The 26632-nt window shown below is 43.9% G+C and overlaps 2 protein-coding genes and 1 long non-coding RNA gene across 4 annotated transcripts; 2 read left to right on the forward strand and 1 right to left on the reverse strand.

Moving 5' to 3' along the window:
• Positions 1–1676: 1676 nt before the first annotated feature.
• Positions 1677–4957, forward strand: LOC125513988 (peroxisome biogenesis protein 19-1). 2 transcript variants are annotated; one of them, XM_048679224.2, is made up of 4 exons: positions 1677–1982; positions 2063–2345; positions 3542–3858; positions 4712–4957. In XM_048679224.2, the coding sequence occupies exons 1-4, from the start codon at positions 1864–1866 to the stop codon at positions 4755–4757; spliced, it is 765 nt and encodes a 254-aa protein (XP_048535181.1). In that variant the 5' UTR covers positions 1677–1863; the 3' UTR covers positions 4758–4957. The 2 variants fall into 2 exon arrangements, with proteins under 2 accessions (XP_048535181.1, XP_048535182.1); XM_048679225.2 differs by having other exon boundaries at positions 1690–1982; positions 2066–2345.
• Positions 4958–5707: 750 nt separating this feature from the next.
• Positions 5708–10076, reverse strand: LOC125516835 (E3 ubiquitin-protein ligase RSL1-like). The gene is made up of 2 exons (XM_048682133.2): positions 9298–10076; positions 5708–5864 (listed from the first exon to the last, which is right to left on the reverse strand). Exons 1-2 carry the CDS (start codon positions 9888–9890, stop codon positions 5792–5794), a joined length of 666 nt encoding a protein of 221 aa, XP_048538090.2. The 5' UTR covers positions 9891–10076; the 3' UTR covers positions 5708–5791.
• On the forward strand, positions 7200–8641 carry LOC125512256 (uncharacterized). The gene is made up of 2 exons (XR_007285278.2): positions 7200–7676; positions 7757–8641. It is a non-coding gene; the product is annotated as an uncharacterized LOC125512256 (long non-coding RNA).
• Positions 10077–26632: the final 16556 nt, after the last annotated feature.

Below are 26632 nucleotides of genomic sequence, written 5' to 3' on the forward strand. Positions count from 1 at the left end.
TAATAGTTTTACTGTCTACATTATGCCATCATGCTTATTGCAATGCTCTGTTGGTCATGAACTTAATACTTCGAGATGCATGTTGGATAGCGGTCTTGGGGTGAAGTATTGGTTGTAGATGCAGCTGGATAACGGTTTACATATCACAGACGTAATGCCCGTACAAGATTATACCATGGATGATCATATCCATAAGTAGAAATATTATAATTTAGTTGCCGCCCAACTGTAATTTGGTCACCCCACCACACTTATCTGCTTGGAGAAATGCTACTAGCCGACCTATGGCCCCAGGGGTCTATTTTCCATTACTGAAAACATCTACAAAATATTATTCTTTGCCATATTATTTATTTTATTTTATATACCTACCAATTCCTACCACACCGTGCAATTTACCCTTCTAACTAGTAGGACAAGGAGCTTGACATCCTTCTTAAAATGTTAGGGGCAAGAGTGTGTTGTATTTTGTGTGCAAGTAACCGTGACTTTGTTTGCTGAAAGAACTCCTTGTGGTTTGATAAACCTTGGTTCTCAAATGAGGAAAATACTTATTGCTAGGTTACTTCATCCGTACACTTGGGGGTTACCCAACCACTCTTACGAGAGAGTAAGCAAGAATCACCAAACATCTCATAGAGTAATTTAAGAGAAATCATATTGACAATATCGTGAAAATCCACAATAAGATGAACAATTAAACAAGTCTTAGTCTCAAGATGAATACAAATAAAGTTATAAACCCTAGTCTTACAACTTGGAATTGCTCTCCCTATGGCGTTGATGCGCTGAAAGGGAATAAAGATGGAGAAACAAGAAGAAAATGATCTCGTGGGTTTCTTCTTCTCCGGGTCTCTTCTTTCTCTGTTCTGGATGGTGTGGCGGCGACTGTGTCCCTATGATGCTATCTGCTCCTTCACGAAAGTTGTTTCCGTAGATGAGAGGGAGCTGACGGCGCCTGGTATGATCCTGGGTACAAGCGTACCACGGGTCGTCTTGCACTCTAGGTGTGCTGGTGCAAATCTGCTCAATGTGAAAGTTGCTCCATTTGGCTTCATTTGATAAGATTTTAATTGGTTTTCTTTCAAAAGTATATTTTCTGCATAACAAAAAAACTTTCCTTCTTTGTTGAAGGGTTAACGTTAAAAAGATGCGAGAAATAACAAAACTCCGATAAAGGTCGTATCAAATCTCTGTACTAAAACTGGTAAAATCTCGAGCCATCACGCATCAGGGGCGGATCAAACGGCTATCAAGCCGGCCGATCCACGAGCGGATCAGCCGGTTGATGCCTAACACAACCCTTAGAAGAATTGTGTAATCACGTATTTTATATAGGGAACTATACAGAATGAATGTCCTGTCAGTAAACTCTGGCGCGACATAGTACGAACAACCGATTTTTTTGTTGGTTGTGTTGTGATGATGAGTGAGTGATGGGTGCATGGTGATGCGAAATCACACAAAGGGGTCACATGTTTATTATGTACGCACTTGCATTCACCTGGTAATCTAAGGCGATATTTTGTGCCCACGAGCTCTAATTTAGTGGTTTTATAAAAGAACTTTGCATCCAAATACAGCCTAAATTTGTACGGTTCCTGCGTCCCAGGATGACGATCCGACGGCTGAGATAGCGAAGGCTATCCTTGCTAGTCGGAGAAGGGATCCACTGCCGGCCGTGCTCGTTAGGACTACCTTGCCTCTGCTCGCCCGCCTCCTCCTCCTCCTCCTCCTCGCGTTCCTCTTTATTTCCCACCCCTGAATCCCAAGCCCAATTCCCACACCCCTTCCGCCGAAACCCCCGAATCAGGAGCCCCATCCACGCCGCGGCGTCTCTCCGACTCTGAGGCCCGACCCTCCATGGCCTCCTCCAACCCCAGCTCCAGCGCCGGCGCCGCCGCCGCGGACGACCTCGACCAGCTCCTCGACAGCGCCCTCGACGACTTCACCAGCCTCGATCTCGCCGCCGCCCCCAAAAGGTCCACCTCTAGTACCCGCCGAGTCAAAACTATTTCGCGAGGATTTTGACTGAATCTGTGACGATGTCCCTTCTCTGCAGCAGCGGCGAGGCATCGGCATCGTCGTCGTCCGGGAGCGCGAGGCCGGTGAGGGGCCTGGGGATGTCGCTGCCTGACCCCAGGGCGCCAAGGAGGCGCGCGGCGAGGCAACCCCAGCCGCCGCCGAGGGGCGCGCACGCGTCGGAGGCGCTCGAGAAGCTGACGCGCGAGACGCGGGAGGCGGTCCGGGGGCTCGAGACGGCCACCGGGGGGATCGCAGGCCTGGATGACGAGGCGATGATGGAGGACTTTGTGAAGCAGTTCGAGGAGTTCGCTGGCGGGCAGGTATGATTGGTGTACGATGCATGTTCATTTGAACTTAGAAAAGAGTCCGGATGACTTCGGGGACTGCTCAATCAACGCTGTTAAAAGATGTGATATGCTAAAAACGGTCGAAATTGCTGGGATGGATGCAACGGTGTATTGGCATTTTATTAGGGATATTCATTAGCTTAAGAATCTTTGCTCGAGAAAGCTAATGTACTTTTTCCTTTTTTGCGAGTAGAAAGCTAATTTAGTTGCCTGCAATGAGGAAGCCATTGATGTAATTTGATTTTTACTCTGCATACTCCCTTAATTTATAGCTACTCAGGTGATGTCGTATGTTAGCTCCAATTCCTATATTGTCAATTTTGGATATGCCTGGCTATTACTAAAATGTTTTAAAGAGAAAACATGTTGAGTGCAGGTATGCTTCATTTACAATGCATGTTCATGCAATTTAGGTTCTACTTTTCCCTATTTTAGTGTTTGTTTTACCCCGCAAACTGAGCCTTAGAATACGGAGATATCAGAGGGTTTTACAGAATAGGCTGCTTAATATATGTTGGTCAAAGATGTGACATGCTTAAAACCATTGGGTGAACCAGCACTTCGTGGGGATACAGAATTAGGATGTAATGGTGTACTGGCATACGGATTTTTGTTAGTTTATTTGAGAGTCTTTGCCTGAGAAAGCTAAATGAACTCATTGGCATAGGGGTGAAGGAATCCATTGATGTAAATCTGGTTTTGGAAGGCATACTCCTTAAATTGAATAGCAGTTTGGATGGTGTAATAAGTTCGCTCCAATCCTAGAACATGTGAATGTGATGTCTTCAGTTGTAATGGAATCGCAAATTTTGGGCATGCATGGATACTGCTAAGAAGTTTTTAAGACAACACATATTACAGGAGTATGTATCTTACCAATATTTCTTTTCTAGGCATGGGATTTGAAAATATCAGACTCCCTAGTAAACTACGGCACCATCATTGGCATATTGTTGGTTTATTTGGGAAGAAGTCGTATATATTATTGGTTATTTACTAGTTGTATGGCTCAACCATGGGAATTTGAGAATTTCATGCAAAGAAGCTGTTAATTTAGTGTTTGTCGTTAGAAAGTTACAAAACAGAATGTTTGATGATAAAGTGCGGTTAACTTATGTTGTATTCATACAACTGTGAATCAATTGCTTTACTTTGCTCATCTTCTGCAGGATATGGACTCTATTGTTGAAACAATGATGAAACAACTTCTTTCCAAGGAGATTCTTTACGAACCCATGAAGGACATTGTAGAGAAGTACCCAAAATGGCTGGAGGATAACAAAAGCAAGATAAGCAAAGAAGAATATGAGCGTTACAGCAATCAGCTTGAACTCATGCTGAAACTTAATGAGGTCTATGAACATGAGCCTGAGAATATGTCTAAGGTTTTTGAGATCATGCAAAACATGCAAGAATGTGGTCAGCCCCCCAGTGATCTTGTTCAAGATATTGTTCCGGATCTGGATCTGAGCAAGTTGGGACAACTGTAAGTCTTGCAGTCATTTCCATTTTAAACCAGAACGCTGTCATTACTGCTTTTATTTGCACGTCCTCTGAACTGAAGTTTATATGCTTGTGGGCTACTCGTATCTTTATTTTGTTTTATGTGATATAGTATCTCTAGATAATAATTTATTTATTACTTGTATCTTGTGATGAACAATGGTAAACTTTATTACTGAAGATCATGTAATCTTCTTTTAATGGTGTGAGTTGTAAAAAGTCTTATTGAACACTGACAGGCGGAATGATGTATTGTTGATCTTGTTCTTTTGTAATGGTCATTTATCTTCTATTTGTTGGGAAACAGAACGTCTTTGCTTCTGGATTCGAACTGCAAGACAATAGGCTGCCTGAATTAGCATTAATTTTGTGACAGTGTTAAGTAGAGAATTTTCTAATAAAAAACTTAATACTACTGAGTGCACATCTGTGATTGTAAATACCACTTCTTATTGTGTTTACTCAAAAATGGAGGTTATTATTTGCCAATTTCCTTAATCTTTTAGCTCAATTTCAATTGTGCTAACATGCTATTAGGCCTTTCCATAATGATAGTCGTTCGTATGAGCATACTGTAGGCAGAACACATGTGCACATGGTAAATTGGTGATCAACTGATTATGGAATGAAATTAGTAAATCAGTGTTAAAGAAGTTGTCTTGTGATTTAATTAGCCTGTCTGTTTAATTATAGAGTATGCTAGTAGTACTTTACTTTTTGATGCACATCGTATTGTTGTTGGCAAACCAAAGGATGCTAGTAGTACTTTACTTTTTGATGCACACCCTTATTTACACTGAAGTACTGATTAACTAGGGATTTTTACTGTTTTGCAGATCTCCTGAGATGCTTGAATCAACAGAAAATTGCTGCATAATGTGATGAGCAAAGCATTTCCATCTTGGGTGCAAATTCCATGTAGTAGCGACAATCCCTGTAACCAGTTGAAAGTTCTTTTCGTTGGATTATTTGTAAAGCTCTGCAGATATAAAACGTACTCAGTTTTTCTTATTCTTGGATGAATGTCATATTCGGTTCAGTTGATGTACTATAATAATGAGCAAAGTAAGTCTGTTTGGATATGCGCAATTCTTCAGAGATGAATTATATCTGCAGATATAGAACGGATTCAGTTTTCTTATTCATGAATGAATGCCATATTTGGTTCAGTTGGTGTACTATAATAATGAGCAAAGTAGTCTGTTTGGATATGCGCAATTCTTCAGAGATGAATTATATCCGAATGTCATATTTGGTCTGCATTCATCTTCGTGCTTTTCCTGATAAGTGAAAGACATTGCATATGTATAGCTGGAAAGATTTTGTGTTAAGGGCTCATTGGGTTTGGAGGAAATCAAAACGTAGGAATTAGGAGTAGTATAGAAATTTGATAGGATGGCACTTGCCATCCTAAGAATTTGACTTGCCTCATTCCTACGCGCAAAATGAGCTTTGAGTGAATGTGTAGTTTCCTTCAAAAACACAGGAAATGAGTAGTATTCTTATGAAATTCCTGTACGCATTTCGTACAAACCGAATGCATATATAGAAATTTTTTCTCCGGAATCTTTGTTTCTATGTTTTTTCTAAAAAAATTCTTCAAACCGAACGACGCCTAAGCACCGGACATGGTGGGAACAAAAACAATGCTTGAAGGTCTGAAGAATCAACTCAGGGAACTAACATATGCTCGAAGTCTGAGAATGACAATGTTAGCCAATAATTAAGCCTCTAAAATGGATTCGGCACGCTCAAAATAAAAAGTAAACTTGATCATGTTCCATAAGACATTGATGGATGAATGATATATCATGTCCATGAAATCTCCTCGCGTTGCCCGCTTCAGTTTCAACGGGCATACAGTGGGTTGTCAAATTGTCATTGCTCACATTGAACACTCAATACGGGCACACACTTCATTCTCCAGGGCAGCCGTCGTGTTCGAGTTTCCACGGCTTTTGACATCCATAGCAGAACTCAAAGCCGCACCTGTCATGGGATCAAGCAAAGTTCTAAATAGCAGACCATGTAGCAGTTTGTTTTAGTATTTTTTCATAAATCATGAAAACATGAAAAAAAAAACATACAATCAGGCACATACTCCCTCCGTCCAGAAATACTTGTCATCAAAACGGATAAAAGGGGATGTATCTAGACGTTTTTTAGTTTGAGATACATCTCCCTTTATTCATTTTGATGATAAGTATTTTCGGACGAAGGAAGTATGATATATCACATATACATGTTCAGCCATAAAAAAGTCAAACACTGATCAGGCATCATAAAGAAAAAGAAACTGCTTGTACGAATCTTAGTGATGACATAGGACTTAGATATATGATACTTAGAGCACATCTAAATGCACTTCTATATATTCAAAAATCAAGCAACGATCAAATGGGGATGCATCCCGACAAAATCCGCATAAACATAATTAGAGCTAGCATGATAATTAAAATAACAAGGATTCATATACTTTTGGCTTCGCGGACGGATGCGGACACGTCCGCCTACATCTCGACCGATCAAGCATCATATACTCCCTTCAATATGGACTACATAAGGAGTAAAATGAGTGAATATACACTTTAAAATACGTCTATATACATCTAGTTTATATTGAAATCTTTAAAAGGGGTATATTTAAGAACGGAAAGAGTACATGACATACACATGTTAATTAATTGGGCCTCCTACTTCATAAAATCAACGGTTAAGATATTCAATGCACAAGAGAGACCATGTTAAAATTGCTCTATATACATAGCTATTGTGACAGGACTCTTCAAAAGCTATGGTAGTTGTATAGCGGAGTTATAGCCCCAAAAATGGCAACTAGAGACCGAACTCTATTGAAGCCTTAATTTGAAAACTTCAAAATTCAAACTTTCTAGTTAAAAAAAAAGAAAAAATACACATATACCTAAAGACATAATTCACATGTGTAAATTTTCAGGTCGAAATACCTTAAAATGAGTACTACACAAAAAAAATCTGGGCCTTTTTAGCACATGTACTATTCATTCTCAAAGAACATGCTTTTTTTTCTGCTTGCAATTCAAGGTATTTCATCCTAAAAATTCACATTACATCCTTGTATATATGTGTAATTTTCTCAGAATTTTTAAAAAGTGAAAGAGTTTGAATTTTGATAATTTCAAAATTAAGAGCAACTCTAGCAGATCTGCTATATCCGCTCGGCCCGCAAATAACCGCCGATATATGGTACCAGGAAAAAAAAAAGTCCCAGACAGGTACCGTATGTCTAGTCGTCCTGCAATTGTTTTTTGCGGAGAGCTCTAAAAATTGCCCTGCAACCCTCAAATCTCCTGTTTTCACCTCCTCCTTTGCGGTTTCTTCTATCCCACGTGCGACTTGGCGGAGGGAAATTTCCGCGCACACCCGCCATTCGGCCGCCGCACCCTCCCCAAGTCTTCGATGACTTTTTCTTCCTCCGACCACCTTGCTCCGTGGAGAGCTTTGGCCTTCCCCACCTGCATCTTCTCCACCAAGATTAAAGCTGGGGGCATTTCTTGCCACGGGCGGGCTGTAACTGCCATCGCCATGGATCCGTCCGGTAGCTTCAAGTGCTACCACGTTGCGGGCAGATCCAGTTGCTCTGGCCACGATTGAGCGGCCGCCGTCCGCACGAGCTGCAGGGAGGCGAGAGGAAGTAGGGGAAGCGGCGGCTGCAGTGGAGAAGAAGGGAGTTGCAGGGTCGCGAATTTCGGTCGGCGATGGGGGGGAAGGGGGTTGCGGCTGCTTCGTCTTTGCTTGGGCAGGATTTGATTCCAGTGAAAGGTAAGATTTGTAGCTTTTCTACAGATTTTCAATTCGGCCAACGGGCGATTTTTGATGAACTCGTGAATTTATTTTCATAGATGGATGATATTTGGAGTTGGTCCTCGTCGTCAGAGTCGGATGATTGGACATAGATGAGATGTTTTTTGACGATATGCCAAGCACGTCCTCTTGTTGCATCTCGTCGACAAATCTGAAGCCCGCAAGAAGAAGAAGAAGTGCCACAGATCGATGGTTGACCTCCTTTGCAATTCCGCGCAACCGAGCTTGCGGCCACAAATTGCTCATAAAAGACTATTTTGCCGAGGTACCAACCTATCTGGGTCATCTCTTACACGTAGGCGTTATCGAATGCATAGGTCTCTTTTTGTTCGCATTGTGGAAGCTTGCAAGCAAAATTGTCGTTTCTTCACTCGTTGAGAAATGCCGCCAGATTGGTAGGATTTAGTGCAAGCAAAATACAAATTATTTCCGCCCGAGCACAAGAAAGCATGCCGAAAAAGATATTGAGAGGGCATTTGGTGTGTTGGAACCTCAGCTTGCCATCGATCGAGGTCCTGCTCGCTTCAGGGATACTCAAATATCATGACTACATGTGTAATTCTACACAACATGATCAACGAGGATGAGAGGGATTTAAACGTTTTTTCTGTGATAATATTGGCAGTTGTGTCAAGCCTACCAGAAACCCAGATGAGATAACTGCATTTCATGAAACCTACCGACAGATTTAAGACCATGACACACACCAGCAGCTCTGCAATGATCTCATTGAGTATCAGTGGCAATTCTATGGGAAATAGACTCCCATTTTATTAATTCGATATATTTGTTTTCATGTGTGATTTGAACAATTGTTTTAATTCTGGAACATTCGTTATTGTAATAATTCCGGACCATTTATTATTCAGATTTGAACATTTGTTCTATTTGAGAAAATTAATGTATTGTATGATGTTAAAACATTTAACTTTGAACATTTGTTTTTATTTAAGTTATATTGCCTAAAACCATGATTTGCGGCACGGATTTACAGTACGGCGTGGCGTCAGGGCGGAATAGATGCTACAAACCCTTACAGTATGGGTTTGCGACATCTGTTTTGCCCGACACTGTGCGGTACAACAAAGTCAGTTTACATGGAGCCACAAACGGTTTTTACGGGTTGAGATTATATGGCATTTGCTAGAGTTGGTCCAAGGCCTTCATGAAGCTCAATCTCCAAAATGCGCTGCTCGTTATGCCCCCACTACTACGAAAGGGTTACTCCTCACCAGTGGCGGAGCTATGGGCCGATTGTTGGGCGCCAGACACAAAACCTACACTGAACACTTGATTTTTAGGCCCAGTTTTTCTGTCTTCCTTCCCTATTTTCTCCTGGGCTGGGCGGGCCAAGGCCCAGTTTGGCCCTCACGTAGCTCCGCCCATGCTCCTCACTATTAAAACTTCAGATAAAAGTCACAAACAAATACTCCACAGAAACCAAGTGTTGTTCTGCACCAGAAAATTACTGCTACGACATTACACGTCAGAAGTTAGAGGTCAGCCTATAGCTCCTAAATTAGAGAAGCATGCATATGGGCGTGTCGCAAATTCATCTACAGTAGGTGTTAGTACGTACCTGCATGTGATGTGCAGGCAGCCATGGGACTTCTCGACGTAGAACCGGCACCGCGGGCAGCGCTTCCATTTGCACTCCCTGGCGGCCTCAACGAGCAGCAGATCCTCACGGCCGCGCTCCCCGGCGCCGAGCTGCGCGAACTCGGCGCAGCTCACGCCGGCGTGCCACGGCACCGCGCAATGCGCGCAGAACAGCCGCCTGCACACCTGGCACTCCGACTGCGTGACGCACCCCTCGGACGCGCCGCCACCGTCGTCGTCGGCCACCATCATCTTGGAGCAGTCAGGGAAAGGGCAGTAGGTCCGCCGCGCCCCGAGGAACATGGACTCGCATAGCACCCCGCACCACCGCACGAACAGGTCGGCCGGGAGGGCGGCGCGGCACAGCTCCGGGTCGAGAGCGCCGGCGCAGGACACACCGGGGCACCGCACGACGGCCGCGCCGGCCTCGACCTTGGCGCGGACATGGCCCACCAGGCACGCCCGGCAGAAGGCGTGCGCGCACCCGCTGCCGCCGCGGTGGGCGTCAGAAGGCGCCATGGGCTCCATGCAGATGCTGCAGGGCTGCTGCGCCTTCCCCACGGGCTCCTCCATTGCTGTGGCGCGAGCTTTTTGGTTGGGAAGGTGGGAAGTTACTGAGTTTGGCGTATTTTACGGCCAGTGTTGCTACGGTTACGATGAATACGGATCGTTGTGGATCTCTCTCTTCTTCCGATGGTATACGATCTTCTTGTTTCGGAGAGAGAGTGGCACCATATCTGTTGGTTTACTTGGGATTTAAAGGAACGGTGAGATTTAAATGGCGTCTGTTGGTTTCCATAGTCTTATGTTCCCAAGGTGAGCGAAAATGATAAGATTGGACGCTCCTCAAAAAAAAATGATATGATTGGACCGTGTTTTGGTTAAAACCATGTTTTAGACTTTTGGTTGCACAGCAATTGATGCGAGCGACTAGTCCAAGGTACCCCTTGAGGGGCATTTCCTATTTAGTGCTGCAGGCCCCCGTTACAATGCAATTTACAAACGGGCGCCTGCAGCAGTCCAAGCTGGGCCGGCCCAATCTAGTTTTGCAGAAACGTTAAAAAGTGAGAGAACTGGGAATCGAACCCACGCCGGACTCGTTATGATTGCTGCGCTCCAACCTCTATGACATCGAGCTTGTTGTGAGCTAAGCTAAGACTAGCCACAGTGGGAGTAACTTCAACAGTAACATTGAGTCCAACTCAACAAATTTGCTTATGTGGCAATGAGTTAATGAGGAGAAAGGTAGTAGTAGTAACTTAGCTAGTTACTGTAACATCACATGTCCCAATGCAATATGAGTCTATAACCTAATAAATGAATCTTTGCATGTTACCATCTTTAAGTTACTACCCACTATGAAGGTAGTAATATAGTTTAGGGATATGTGTATGTTACTAGTGTATGTTACTATTCATTGTGGCTAGTCTAAGGCCCTGTTCGGAGCACCTTCACTCCACAACTCCACTCCCGGAGTTGATGGAGTTGCACTTGAAAACTGCAGAGCAGCTATTTCCTGGCTCCACAGCTCCTGGAATTTCGTGGAGCTGGTGGAATTTCGATCAGGCCTTAAGTCGCTCTTTCTTTTTATTTTGTTTCTTCTGGTTCGCGAATCTTGACGGTTTTATTCATTTTTCCTTTTTTTAATGCGTGATTTTTTAAAAGAATGTCATGTTTTTAAATTGTTGTACTTTTTCAGATTACATGAACTTTATTCAAATTTGAAGAACTTTTTCTGAATTCGATGAACTTTTTTCAGATTACATGAACTTTTTTCAAATTTGATGAACAATTTTTTTTAAAATCGATGAACTTTTTCCATATTACATGAACTTTTTTCAAATTTGGCGAACTTTTTCTGAATTCGATGAACTTTTTTTAAAAATTGATGAACTTTTTTCATATTACATGAACTTTTTTCAAATTCAATGAACTTTTTCCAGATTACATGAACTTTTTTAAATTTGATGAACTTTTTTTAAATGCGATGAATTTTTTTCAAATTCGATGAACTTTTTTCGAAACCGATGAACTTTTTTCGAATCTAATGAACTTTTTCTGAATTTGATGAACTTTTTTTGAATCCGGTGAACTTTTCTTCGAATTTGGTGAACTTTTTTCGAATTCAATGAACTTTTTTTTGAAAATCGATGAACCTTTTTCATTTTTTTGAACTTTGCTTAAAATTTGATGAACTTTTTTTCGAATTTATGTTTTCTCTTTTGAGATAATTTATATTGAGTATATATTAATGTTTTACTGCACGAAAAGGTTAGGTAGAACTGTTTTCTTGTAGAAGACAACAAAGTTAGTTTGTTCTGGTAGTTAGTGTGGTGCACTTGCAACGAAGCAATCTAGATTTCAAATCCCCAGCTATCCTCAGGTTTTATTGCCTTTTTTTTTTACTTCAAAAGCGATTGAGTGCAAGCGCGCGTTGGGCCGGCCCTTGCCAGCGACGCTGCAGGCGCCAACTCGTTAACGGGCGCCTGCAGCGCTGACTAGGGGCTTCCCAGCGGGGCGGTCCTGTTCTTCTCTGCGGGGCGGTCCTGTTCTGCAGCGCTGCTCGCCATGGGCCTGGCCCAACAAGGGCCTATGCTCCCTCGTGTCGCTCGCTGTTTCTTCGATCGCTCTTCTCTGCGATCGTTTTTTCATCAATAATAATAATAATAATAATCTCTTCGAACGGGAGGATGGTTGACCGGTCAGCTGGGCCCAAAGTCAACCGCTTTTACTACTGTAGACAAACGGAAAAAATTGAAAAAATGAAAACAAATTCATTTGAAAAGAAAGTTCATTCATTTGCAATAAAAAGTTCGCAAATATGGGGGAAAATTCAAAATTTTAAAAAGTTCATGAAATTCAAAAAACTTCATAGGGTTTCTGAACAAAGTTCATCGACTTTGAAAAACAAAGTTCATCAAATTTTGAAAAAAATCACAAATTGAAAAAATTTCATCGATTTTGAAAAAAAGTTCATCAATTTTGAAAAAAAAGTTCGCAATTTTGAAAAAAGTTCACTGATTTCCAAAACAAAGTTCATCGATCTTGAAAAAAGTGCATGGATTTCAAAAAAGTTCAACAATTTTGAAAAAGTGCACGGATATAAAAAAGTTCAGCAATTTTTTTAAAAATATTTCATGAAAGTGAAAAAGTTCATCAATTTAAGGTTCATCAATCCGGAAAAAGTTCAAGGATTTCGAAAAAAAATGTAAAAATTGAAAGGATTCCGTGTGACGGTGTCCTGTACTAAGGGGTACCAACCTAGTTGGCCCACAATCCATGGGCCAAGCTTATGGCGCACTAATCTCACAAGGAAGGACTCCAGAAGCCACAAACTCATATGTGATCAAAACGGTCTCAGCTGAAAACTTGGTGTGTACTTCAAGGACCACTTCATCTATCGACATGATTATCCCTAGTTGACAACTGATCATGTGTAACTCTAGATACCCCTGGTGCCAATATAAGCCAGGGAATTTAGTCCATAGGGACACAATCACAATTGCTAGCCTTAGGGTTTAGAACACAACATACGATCTCGAGGTAGATCAACCGGTACGTAGAGGTTAGAGGCGATCTTCCATGCGGCTAGGGTTTGGCTGGTCCGCCGCCGGTTGCCTCCTTGGCGGTGGCGCGAGGGCCGGTGCTTTCTGTCCCAGGTTGACGTTGTGAGGTGTCGTCGCTGGTCTCTCTCTCCACTACGAGGTTATGGCCGTCCAGGTCATCATAGTAGATTAGTTTTCTGCTCAGCTGGGTTTAATCCAAGGAGCATGCCGTGCATGGATTTGTAAGATTCGCGTGGGGAAGTGGTGCTCTAGCATTTCATAGCTTGGATGCGTTGATCTCTTTATGTGCTGATACAATTTGATTTGGTGGAGCTGGTACTTTCTCATGTTGAGTTTGGTTTCATTGAGGAAGGAAAAGATTTAAGATAACTGAAGGTTGAAATTGGGCTCTTTCGAGGCAGCAACTGATCCACCGTTGTCCTCCTCCGTGAAGGGTCACCGGGAGCAATGAAGCTTATAAGTTGGAATTGTTGGGGCCTCCTGGGTGCCCGAACGGTTCGCTCACTTTTGGACATCCAGAGGCGGCATAACGTGGATGTGTGTTTTTCTGTCTGAGACACACCTAGACGAAGATAAGGCAGAGGTTCTAATGAGGAAATTGGGGATGGACCACAAGATTGTTGCACCAAGTCTTGATGGCAGAAAAGGCGGATTGCTACTTGTGTGGAAGAAAGAGGTTAGGTTGTACTCCCGGACTACTACCTTTAGCTGCATTGATGTGTCGATAGAGGAACCAGATGGGAAAGTTTGGAGATTGTAGGGAGTGTATGGTGAGCCGAGTGGGGACAATAAAGAGCGAACTTATCAGCTCTTACGTGATATTCATGCACAATCAAGCCTTCCATGGATGCCGATTGGTGATTTCAACGAGATCCTTTTCTTGTCAGAGAAGGAAGGTGGAGCTCCACGACATCAGTCTCAGCTTCAAGCTTTCCAGGACGCACTTGCAGATTGCTTGTTGCAAGATATAGGATATTGATAACCCACAAGTATAGGGGATCAATTGTAGCCTCTTTCGATAAGTAAGAGTGTCGAACCCGACGAGGAGCTAAAGGTAGAACAAATATTCCCTCAAGTTCTATCGACCATCGATACAACTCTACGCACGATTAACGTTCGCTTTACCTTGAACAAGTATGAAACTAGAAGTACTTTGTAGGTGTTGTTGGATAGGTTTGCAAGATAATAAAGAACGCGTAAATAAAAAGTAGGGGCTGTTTAGATGAAGACACAACTAAGTTAGTTTTAGTAGAGAGCTTGTTGTCACACAAGAAAGTTATTTGTCCCTAGGCAATCGATAACTAGACCGGTAATCATTATTGCAATTTTATTTGAAGGAGAGGCATAAGATAACATACTTTCTCTTCTTGGATCATATGCACTTATGATTGGAACTCTAGCAAGCATCCGCAACTACTAAAGATCATTAAGGTAAAACCAAACCATAGCATTATAAGGCATCAAGTCCTCTTTTTTTCCATACGCAAACAACCTACTTACTCGGGTCTGTGTTTCTATCACTCACGCCACCCACCATAAGCAAATCATGAACATATTGCAAACCCTACAGCGGGGATCCCTCATGCTTGTAGGACACAGAGAGCACCATAGGACAACACCAATAATAAAACATGCAACTCAAACCAATCACGATCTTCAGTTAACCCATAGGACAAAACAGATCTACTCAAACATCATAGGATAGCCATACTGTCACAGCCCCAGTTCTGGCCTTGCCTGTCTTGCTTTAGCCTCCATGCATCATGTCTAAATTTTTATGAAACTTTGAAATGGGGGGATGATAAACCCTAGCAGCAAATGAAATTCAACTAGGTTCAAATTCAAATCTTTTCAATGATCCCAAAATGCCCTTTAGAAATGTTCATCATTTTTGAATTGGTCCAACACCTCTGAAAAAAATGGTGCACATTTTTCTAGATCAATTTGGATTTTTGAATTAAATCATAAAGTATTTGAATTTGGGCATTTAAATGCTATAACTATATTAAAATGCCCAAATAATTCTGGAAGTGGTTGAGAGTTGTTGGAAATAATTCTAACAATGCCCACAATTTATTTCAGGAATATATAAAATGATTTAGTATTTTTACTAAATCAAAACAGAGCAAATAAATAGAAAACAAAAATGGAAAAGAGAGAGAGAAAGAGGAAACCTTACCGTGCAGCCCACCACTGTAGTGGCCTACTGGCCAAAGCCAGCCCGGCCCACCAGGGGCAGCACTGTCTTCTTCCTCCTGCCAGGAGGAGAAGCAGCTACGTAGCAGCTGCGTGCCCGATGCGCAGGCGAGCCGCGCTGGCTCCTCCCTGCCTGTGTGCCCCCCTTGACTGCCTAGTCGCCGCCACGCACACCCCCCGACCCCCTCGTCCTCTCCCCTCTCTCCCTGGACCTCTTTCCCCTCCTCTGCTCTCTCTCTCGCGGCAACCCGAACGGATCCGTTGCCACCGCCGCCGCTCGCCGCGTCCACCGATCTCCCCATGGCCAGTTAGCTATCCCACGAGCTTCGCCTCGCTGCTGCACACCTCTACGCCGAACCGCAGGACCCCGGACGCCCTGAAGCCTCGTCCTCGAGCTCGTCTTCTCCGCACGGCCGCCGGACGCCGTCGACAAATTCACCGCTTCCAGGTCGACCCCGAGCCCACTGAGCTGCGCTTCGACCTCCTAGTGAGCTCCTCCGCCGTTTCCCCCTGTCCCCGTGGCTTGTCGCTTGCCGTAGCCGTGCTAGCCACCGTACCGAGCACCGCCGTCCGCCATGGACGCCGGGCATGGCACTGCCGTGCCGCTCCACTCAAGCCGACGAGCCTAGCGAGCTCCTAGATGTACCAGGAGGCTGTAGATCCCCTCAGCTGGCCTCGCCGTACCCTGCAGCCCCGCGCCCGCATCAACCCGAGCTCCGGCCGCCGTGCAAGTTGCTGCCGCCGTCGACCTAGGCCACCGGAGCTGCTGCTGCGTGCACCACCCGACGCGGACGAGCCTCCTCGTCGCGTAGATGCACTTCACCGCCCATATGGTCGCCGGAAAACAAAACCCGAGCATCGCCGCCGTCTCTGGACGTCGCCGGCGGTTTAACTCCGGCCGTGCCGACGTGGCACCGTCATTAGTGGCTAATGACGTACTAACCAACCCCCTAGTTACATTGACAGCCGGGCCCCACTGCCTAACTAATCGACTAACAATAATAGATTAAGGTTAATCTAATTGCAGCAGGCCCACACGTCAGCTTTGACTATGCTGACGTGTACGTTGACCCGGACCCACTGGTCAGCCTCTAACCCTACCCTATTACACTGATGTGCGGGTCCCACTTGTCATGTTTGACCTGGACCACCTCTGTTGACTTGCTGATGTCACACCGACGTCATGCTTACGTAGTAATTGTTTTCTGGAATTAAATTAAATCAGAAATGATTTATAAATTTCAGAAAATACCCAAAACTTCTAAAAATCATAGAAATTCAACCGTAACTCCAAATGAAATAATTTATATATGAAAAATTATCAGAAAAATTCAAGGAATCCATCTGTACCATTTTCATGCATGTTTGAGCAAGTTAACCTCACTGTTTAGGATGAAACATGATTAGGGCAAATTTCATAATAGGTTTGGAGTTGGAATTTGATATAGTTTTGAATTCCACTTAAATTAAAATGACTTTCTGTTGCATTAGCCCAAATCACAACATATTGCCATGTCATGATCATGCATCATATTGTTGCATTGCATTGATTGTATTCTTCCTTGTTTGCTGGTAATTGCCCCCTCTCAGTAGACGTTGTTTCCGACGACGTGATCGATGACACCGATGAAGAGCTATTCTATCTTCAGAAGTGCCAGGCAAGCAAAACCCCCTTGTTCATTCTGATACAATCCCACTCTCTCGCTGGTGCTCTCTTTTACTACATTAGGACAACAACGATTCAATGTTACATGCTGCGGTAGTTGAACCCCTTTCCTCTGCATGACCTGTCATTGCCACAGTAAATAGATGAAACCCACTAGCATGAGTAGGAGTTGTTTGAGCCCTGATGTGCCTACTCATTCATGCTTGTTGTCATGCCTGCTACTGCTTAGAGTTGATTCGGGTCTAATTCATCAGGAATGAATTGGAATGTGGTGAACATGTCCTACTGTTGAGAGCTAAGTGTGTGAACACGATTTGGTAAAGGTAGCGGTGAGAGGCCATGTAGGAGTACATGGTGGGTTGTCTCATTGAAACCGTCCTCAGGAACTGAGTTCTGTGTTTGTGATCCATGAACAGTTACTACCACACATTGGGCTCCGGGCGCTCCAAGCTCTCTCGACTTATTAATCAACTTGATCTCTGTCCAGGAGTTGCAACTAGTTTCTGGTGTTTGTAGGTAGTGTTAGTAGTCTACCAAGTGGCACCCGGTACAGGTGGGCTTGGGGACAGACTAGGCACAGTGGCCCGGTGTACCAAGTGGCACCCGGATGGTGGGCTTGGGAACCCTGCTCACATCATTTGGGGCCGTGAGCGACACCCCGGCCGGATCTCCTTGCGGATGGAACTCGAATAGGCGATAAACCTGGACTAGAGACTTGTTGGTTAGTCAGGTCGTGGCCGACTCCCTCACCAGGCTTCCACTTGAAGGTTGCCAAGATACACGACGTGTACATGGTGGTAAGTGGCGAGAGCATGTGTGAAGAAGTACACCCCTGCAGGGTTATCATTATCTATTCGAATAGCCGGATTCCTCGGATATGGAAACTTGGACCCCTTGCATAGTTCATAGACAAGTGAAAATGGATACTCTAGAATGCGCAAGATATGCGTGAGTGCTATGGATGGCGTTCTCGTAGGGAGACGGGAGCGGATCCATAGTGGTGTATTGGTATGGTGAATTTGTGGACTCGTGTGCGCCACCTCAAAAGAGTTACTTGCAGTCGTAGTTCAGGTTAGCCACTGAGTCAAAGATGGCTTGCTGCAGTCAAACTCCACCGCCCCTTTGTTGATACTGATGCATATGTAGCTAGTTCTGATGTAAGTCTTGCTGGGTACATTTGTACTCACGTTTGCCTATCTTATGTTTTGTAGAGAGACGTCAGTCTCGCTAGTAGTTCCGTGTGGACTTCGACGTTTAGCTTGATACCTCGGCTACGATCTTTTGCCCTCGACAGGATCTGGTAGATAGTCAGGCTTCTCAGCCTTTTTCATTTGTAGATGTCTGTACTCAGACATGTTAAGCTTCTGTATGTGTTTTGACTTGTATGCTCTGATTGTTGGGTCATGAGACCCATGTTTGTAATATCTCACTCCTCGGAGCCTAAGGAATAAATACTTGAGTTGTAGAGTTATGTTGTGATGCCATGTTGTATTTACACATATCGAGCATATTGTGTGTATTATTGAAATGCTTGGTATGTGTGGGATCCAACAATCTAGTTGTTTATCCTTGGCAGCCTCTCTTATGGGGAAATGTAGTCTAGTGCTTCCATGAGCCATAGTAGTCCGCTACAGCCCGGTTCACCGGAGTCCTGCTAGCCCAGCACTACTGCTCCGGAACACTTGACTGGCCGACATGTGATTCACTTCGTTCTTGTGTCTGTCCCTTCGGGGAAATGTCACGCGGTGACATCCGGAGTCCTGCCTAGCCTGTTACAGCCCGGGTTCCCGGAGTCCTGTTAGCCCAGTGCTACAGCCCGGATTCGCACGCTGCTGACCGACATGCTCGATGTTGATTCATGTATGCCTGTCCCCGTATGTTAGTGCCACCTTGGGTTCACGACTAGTCATGTCGGCCCGGGTTCTCTGTCATATGGATGCTAGCGACACTATCATATACGTGAGCCAAAAGGCGCAAACGGTCCCGGGCCATGGTAAGGCAACACCCGTGGGGATACCGTGCGTGAGGACGCAAAGTGATATGAGGTGTCACAGGCTAGATCGGTGTGACTTAGAATCGGGGTCCTGACACATACATCATTGGGAAATAATATATAGTGTTGAGCACCATGTTTAAGTAGAGATTACAGCGGGTAAAAGAGGGGTTGCACCGCTGCATAGAGGGGGGAAGAGTTGTGTAACATCCCAAATTTTTCAATTTGGAATGTTATGCATTAGATCATCTTTGCATATCATATTTTATTGCATTTTGGCTTGATCCTAGAAATTCTACGCAACTCAAGGACCCACGGAGAGAGTTGGGAATTTTGTTATTTTCATATTTGAGTTTACTTGAATTTTGAAAAAGAGGATCGTTTGATTTTAAGTATTTTCTCTTCGAATATTTATTTTATAAAAACAAAAGAGAGAGGATAAAATGACTTCCTCAAAATAAAGAAATATTGGAGATTTAATATTAAAATCAAATATGATTTTTTATTCGGAGTTTTACCGCTATTTTATTTGAATTAGGAAAAATATGTGTTTTTCAAAATTGCATTAGAGTCCCAAATAAATGTTCACCTTGTCCGGTAGATTTTTAGAGGACGTCGAAAATTTATTTTAGGATTTTTGGAGTCCGTTTAGTATTTCTTTTCTTCGTTTTTCTGTGCGGATTTATTTAAAAAAAAGAGGTCGAACTGACTTGGGCCGCCGTGGGCGACCCAGACTCCGCCTCGCCCCAGGCTTTATAAGCCCGCAACCCCGCCAGCCCCAGCCCACCCCAGCCGCCGCCGAACCCTAGCCGCGCCTCGAGCCCCGCGCCACCGCCGTTGCCGCGCCCCGCGCCGCCACCGGACGCCGCCGCCGCCGGACGCCGCCGCCGCTGGAGTTGACCGCCGCCGCCGTTTTTTTTTTGGTTTATTCCGGTAAATCCTAGATCTAGATCTGTTTCCTTAATGTTTCGGATTATTTTTTTAGATCGGTTTTCCGTCGGTCTATTTATTTAGCGAACGCCCGTTCGTTCGTTTGTTTTAACGAACGATTTTCACCGTTTAGCCGCAGACAGCGAACGTTCGTTCATTAGCCTGTTCATCAGTTTTTTCTTTTCTCGGATTTTTTCTCGATTATTTTCTATCGCGATTTCTGATCCGATTTTTGTTTTAGTTTATCTTTTTGCCCGTTTATCAGAATTAGGCGATTCAAGTGCCTAGAGTTTCGTCTCGAAGCCCTCTTTCTGTTTAATCAACTTAAACAAGTTTTTGCTATTCTAAAAATTTGACTTTAGTCCAGATTAGTAATCGAAGCTTGTTTCTTTCGTAGTTTGAGTTTTGTTGCTTCGTTTGATTTGATTCTTTTTGCAAAGCGGAGTTCTTAAGTTGAACTTTCTGGCTAGATCTTCTTATTTGAGTTTTACCCGTGCATCTTTGTTTGATTGCTTATTGTATGCTTGTTTGTTTGCGATAGAGTACCCAGAATGCGAAGCGTGCTGCTACGAGTCTCTAGGTTTCACGGATCATGAGCAAGGCAAGTAACACTTTGATCATACCTCTTTACTACCCATTTTTATTGTATTAGATCAATCCTCAAACAATTGCATGATTAGGATCTGATTAATATGTGGGTTATGGGAAGTAGATGAGGTAGTACCTATTGTCCTGTTTATTACCAAACCTTTGGGAGTTACTTCTACGTTGCTTATATTGCTATGCTATGCTCGTAGACGTGGTTTGGGTTTGAGTGTATTCATTACAGATGTGAGTATTGTTAATTAATGGTTAACTTAAGGTGGTAACTTTAATACACATCTGGGTGGATTGAGGCACCTGGGGAACCCAGCGTTGCCTGTATTTTTGGAAATCCCGGGGTACCGTGTGATTCTCCTATGGACTGCCACCCAGGCTCAAAGGGATCATAAGATTATTCATGCTAGAAACTTCTGTGTGCAGCCACATGCCATTATGGGCTCTAGCATAGTTGAGTAAGTTGTGGTAAACCTTTACATGATGGGCTAGCTGATGTAGGGGATTGTAGGTGTACAGGCCTATCTATCGGTTAAGGGGACCTCATCGGAAAGACTGTGTCTCGGTCATCCGTTTCTCAAACATTATGTAGTGCGAGAAATCCAACGGAGGAGATCGAGTCTTGTGGGGAAAAGTGCACAAACCTCTGCAGAGTGTACAAACTAATCATGGTTAGCCGTGTCCCCGGTTATGGACATGTTGAGTATCTAGTTCTTGGATTATCATGTGGATCTCATCACTCTTAATATAACTTGATTGGGTTTAATGATAATGCTTAATTGGGTGAACCTTCTCAATGTTTAACAACCACCATGATAGTTAAATAAAATTTATTCCTTTGTTGTAGGGAAAATTGGCTTTCCGCAAAACATATTAACCATACAGCCTCCACCAGCCATATATGCATGTAGTGATAGCATTATTCTGTTCATTACTCTTTTGTGTTACATTGCCAGCATATTCCATGTGCTGACCCGTTTCGGGCTGCAACGTATCATGTTGCGGACTTTTCAGAAGACGAGTAAGGAGCCATAGGTCGTTGTCTTTCACTCAGTGATGCCGTTGGATTTGATGGACTCACTTTATCTTCCAAGCTTTCCGCTGTTATTGTATTAGATGGCCTTAAGCCATATTTATTGTAATAAGTTCTCTTTTGAGACATTCGATGTAATAAGTGTGTGATTGCTACTCTGTTATAAATCCTCAAGTACTGTGCATGTCAGCATTACCGATCCATGGATGACACTGATGCACAGAGATCAGACTGTTTGAGGTCTGGTCGCTACAAGATGGTATCAGAGCACACGTTGATTGTAGGACACGACCACTAAGCTAAAGCCCTAGATCACTACTCTCTTCTCATTTCTGACTCCTCTCCATTTTCTACTCTTTAGGATGGCGGACGCAAGGAACAAGTTTACATAGACGGATGAAGACACACCTTTTGGACGCCACTTGAAGGAAGTCACTAGGTACTGCTACGTCTTGAGCTTGCGTTGGTTTTCCCCGAAGAGGAAGGGATGATGCAGTAGAGTAGCATAAGTATTTCCCTCAGTTTTTGACAACCAAGGTATCAATCCAGTAGGAGCCCACGCTCAAGTCCCTCGTACCTGCACAAAGCGATAGCTACTCGCAACCAACGCGATTAGGGGTTGTCAAGCCCTTCACGGTCACTTACGAGAGTGAGATCTGATAGATAGAATATTTTTGGTATTTTTGATATAAAGATGCAATGTAAAAAGTAAAGGCAAAGTAAATAGCAAAGCAGTATAAAAGTGATGGAGATTGATATGATGAGAATGGACCCGGGGGCCATAGGTTTCACTAGTGGCTTCTCTCAAAAGCATAAGTATTCTACGGTGGGTGAACAAATTACTGTTGAGCAATTGATAGAATTGTGCATAATTATGAGAATATCTAGGCATGATCATGTATATAGGCATCACGTCCGTGACAAGTAGATCGAAACGATTCTGCATCTACTACTATTACTCCACTCATCGACCGCTATCCAGCATGCATCTAGAGTATTAAGTTAAAAACAGAGTAACGCCTTAAGCAAGATGACATGATGTAGAGAGATAAATTCATGCAATATGAAATAAACCCCATCTTGTTATCCTTGATCGCAACGATACAATACGTGCCTTGCTGCCCCTTCTGTCACTGGGTAAGGACACCGCAAGATCGAACCCAAAGCTAAGCACTTCTCCCATGTCAAGAACTACCAATCTAGTTGGCCAAACCAAACGGATAATTCAAAGAGACTTGCAAAGATAACCAATCATGCATAAAATAATTCAGAGAAGATTCAAATATTATTCATAGATAGACTTGATCATAAACCCACAATTCATTGGTCTCAACAAACACACCGCAAAAAGAAGATTACATCGAATAGATCTCCACAAGAGAGGGGGAGAACTTTGTATTGAGATTCAAAGAGAGAGAAGAAGCCATCTAGCTACTAACTATGGACCCGAAGGTCTGAGGTAAACTACTCACACTTCATCGGAGGGGCTAGGATGATGTAGAAGCCCTCCGTGATGACGGCCCTCTTCCGGCAGAGCTTCGGAACAGGCCCCAAGATGGGATCTTGTGGATACAAAAAGTTGCGGCGGTGGAATTAGGGTTTTGGCTCCTGTTCTGATCGTTTGGGGGTACGTGTGTATATATAGGAGGAAGGAGTACGTCGGTGGAGCACCGAGGGGCCCACAAGGCAGGGGCGCCCCCTAGGGGGGCGCCCCCACCCTCGTGACCACCTCTTTGATCCCTTGCAGTAGGGTCCAAGTCTCCTGGATCACCTTCGGTGAGAAAATCACGTTTCCGAAGATTTTATTCCGTTTGGACTCCGTTTGATATTCTGTTTATCCGAAACACTGAAATAGGCAAAAAACCAGCAATTCTGGGCTGGGCCTCCGGTTAATAGGTTAGTCCCAAAAATAATATAAAAGTGGAAAATAAAGCCCAATATAGTCCAAAACAGTAGATAATATAGCATGGAGCAATCAAAAATTATAGATATGTTGGAGACGTATCAGGTACCTGAACATCGGAATACCAACCTTCACCGGGACTTACAACGCCACTTTACCATAAGAGGAGCGCTGGATGATTCAAGTTCAAGTTCCAGGAAGGGCATTTACGCCAGTCACTGAGCCCATAGAGTTTTCCTTTGATGCACCAACCTGGAGTCTAGGAAAGAGTATGGCAGCCCACATCACCATGGGACGCATTGGAGAAGTTTACCACAAGGATCTCAAGGATACTATCTACCAGATTTGTGGGCGTCGAGATAAGCAATGGGAGATGATCAGCACCAGGAAGGATAGATCAATTGCTGCTTTCATCCAGGAGTTAAACCAGCACATACGCCGCTAGGAGAACCAGATGTGCGCAGGCATGATAGATTTGAAGAAGGCAATGACAAGGATCACCGAGCTTGAAGAGAAACTCAAGGCAACTCACGAAGATTATGAGGAGGAAATCGTCATACTAGTGGAGAAGAATGATGACCTGACAAGGAAGCTAGGAGTCTTCATGGGAGACCCCGCGCCAGGAGGAGAAGGTGATGATTCCACTTGCCCAGAGAACTACATCATCATCGAAGACACCGACTCGGACCCCGACGATAGCGATGATGACTTTGTTGATGAAGCTGGAGCGGATATTATGGAGTCTTCTACCGATCAATTTTTCTAGTCGACCACCAAAATAGTAGTAGTATTCCACCATGTATATAGTATAGTCCGAGCACTTTTGTAATGATAGTTCTAGACCGATTGTATGCCCTTGCTTGATTGATTGAGTGATATGATTGTGTTTGTCTTATGTGCATATGGGTAGTGTTTCCCCGTAGACCCCGTTCTACTCTGTTTTCTCATCTTTTCTAAACCCATCAGATGCCTCCGAGACGCGACAATGGATTTGCTTTCCCACCGGAGCTCACTCAGTTGATCCAGCAGCAGAATGCATTGATGCAGATACTAGTCCAGAATCAGAATCAGGGGAACAACAACAACAACAACAACCCACCACCACCACCACCTGTTGATCACTTAGCCCCTTTTCTAAGGCTGAATCCGCCGGTGTTCTCTAGTAGCACAGAGCCGATAGTTACAGATGATTGGCTCCGCAAGATTGGAAGGGAGTTAACCACTGCAGGATGCACAAATGCGGAAAGAGTGCGTTTTGCCTCACATTAGCTTGATGGACCCACAACAGCATGGTGGGAGAATTACACTGTCACCTATCCCATCGACACTGTTACGTGGGACCGGTTTCAGCAGGCTTTTCGCACTTCCCATGTATCAGCAGGAGCTATGGCCATGAAGAAGCGTGAGTTTTGCAACTTACGCCAAGGAGGAAGCACCGTTGGCCAGTATGTGGATGACTTTAGCAAGCTAGCACGTTATGCCCCAGATGACGTTGCTACGGATGCAACTAAACAAGAGAAGTTTTTGGAAGGACTGAATGATGAGCTGAGCATGCAGTTGATGGTAGCAACCTTTAATAACTACCAACAGTTGGTAGATAGAGCTCTCATGATTGAAGGGAAGCAACAACAGATTGACAACCGCAAGAGGAAGTATGGACAAGGGAAGTATAATTCTGGAGCTCAGGAGAGATCCTGTTTTACCTCGAACTCGGGAGGACCCTTTCAGCATAACCATGGAGGTCACAATCACACTGGAGGAAGTTCACACAACCATAGTGGCCCCAAGATTGGGAATGGTAATGGAGGAAGCAACGGCCAGAACCGTTCCAACCCAGCAACACCCGCTAAGAAATATCTAAGCCACGTTACTTGCTACAAGTGCCAGAAGACTGGACATTACGCCAATGAATGTCCTGAAGCTAAGAATGGAAACGACAATGGAAGTTCTGGGAAGAAGCCCAACCCTTTCAACAGGGGACAAATGAACCACGTTAACATGGAGGAGGTTGAAGCCCAGCCAGATGCAGTAATAGGTAAGTTTTTGGTTAAGTCTTTTACTGCAATCGTTCTTTTTGATACTGGTGCATCGCATTCATACATATCAAGGGGATTTGTGGATAAGTATAAGCTGCCCACCAAAGTTCTTAGTACACCTATGTTAGTGAGCTTGCCAGGAGCAGAGTATATGGCAAGCCAAGGATGTTTTCAGATGCCATTGACCATAGGTAGGCATGTTTTCCCCTCAAATCTGATAATTTTGGAGTCGCAAGGTTTGGATGTGATTCTGGGTATGGATTGGCTATCGATGTATGGAGTAAACATCGATTGCGCCAGTAAGTCAATTTTGCTCACCACCCCAGAAGGAAGAAGGATCAAGTATGTATCCCGGCATGTGCCGAATAGGACTCAAGTAAATTCCTTATCAGGAGTTGTACAGGAGGAAGTACCAGTGGTGAAGGATTTCGCGGATGTATTTCCAGAAGAGTTGCCAGGCATGCCACCAGATAGAGACATCGAGTTTTTAATTGAGCTTTTGCCAGGCAATGGGCCAATATCTAAGAGACCGTACGGGATGCCCGCATAGGATTTAGAGGAAATTAAGAAGAAGATTAAGGAGTTACTGGATAAAGGATATATTCGCCCAAGCTCGTCACCTTGGGGATCACCAGTACTTCTAGTGGAGATGAAAGATGGATCGTTGAGGATGGTTGTTGATTATCGAGGATTGAATGAGGTGACGATCAAGAACAAGTACCCACTGCCAATGATCAATGATTTTTTTGATCAGCTGCAAGGAGCTAAGGTATTTTCCAAGATCGATCCGCGATCAGGGTACCACCAACTAAAGATTCGAGAGTAGGATATACCTAAGACAGCTTTTACCACAAGGTACGGGCTATATGAGTATACCGTTATGTCATTCGGCCTGACTAACACACCTACCTATTTTACGAACATGATGAACAAGGTGTTTATGGAGTTTTTGGATAAGTTCGTTGTGGTGTTCATTGATGATATTCTGGTCTACTTGAAGAATGAAGAGGAGCATAAAGAGCAATTACGTTTAGTACTTGAAAAGCTCAGAGAACATCAGCTATACGCCAAGTTCAGCAAGTGTGAGTTTTGGTTGAAGGAAGTTGGATTCCTTGGACATGTTATATCCGGAGAAGGAATAGCGGTTGACCCCACCAAAGTTGTCACTATGACAAATTGGGAGGCACCCATGTCAGTTGGAGAGATCCGGAGTTTTCTTGGACTCACAGGATACTACCGGAGGTTCATTGAGAATTTCTCGAAGATTGCAAAGCCTATGACGGAGTTGTTAAAGAAGGACAACAGTTCAAATGGACTGAGGAATGTGAGGCTAGTTTTCAGGAGTTGAAGAAACGCTTGGTTACATCACCAGTGTTGATTCTGCCAGATCAACGC

Source organism: Triticum urartu, chromosome 6A (genome assembly GCF_056163025.1).
Source record: "Triticum urartu cultivar PI428250 chromosome 6A, HENAU_Tu73, whole genome shotgun sequence".
Taxonomy (NCBI): Eukaryota; Viridiplantae; Streptophyta; class Magnoliopsida; order Poales; family Poaceae; genus Triticum; species Triticum urartu.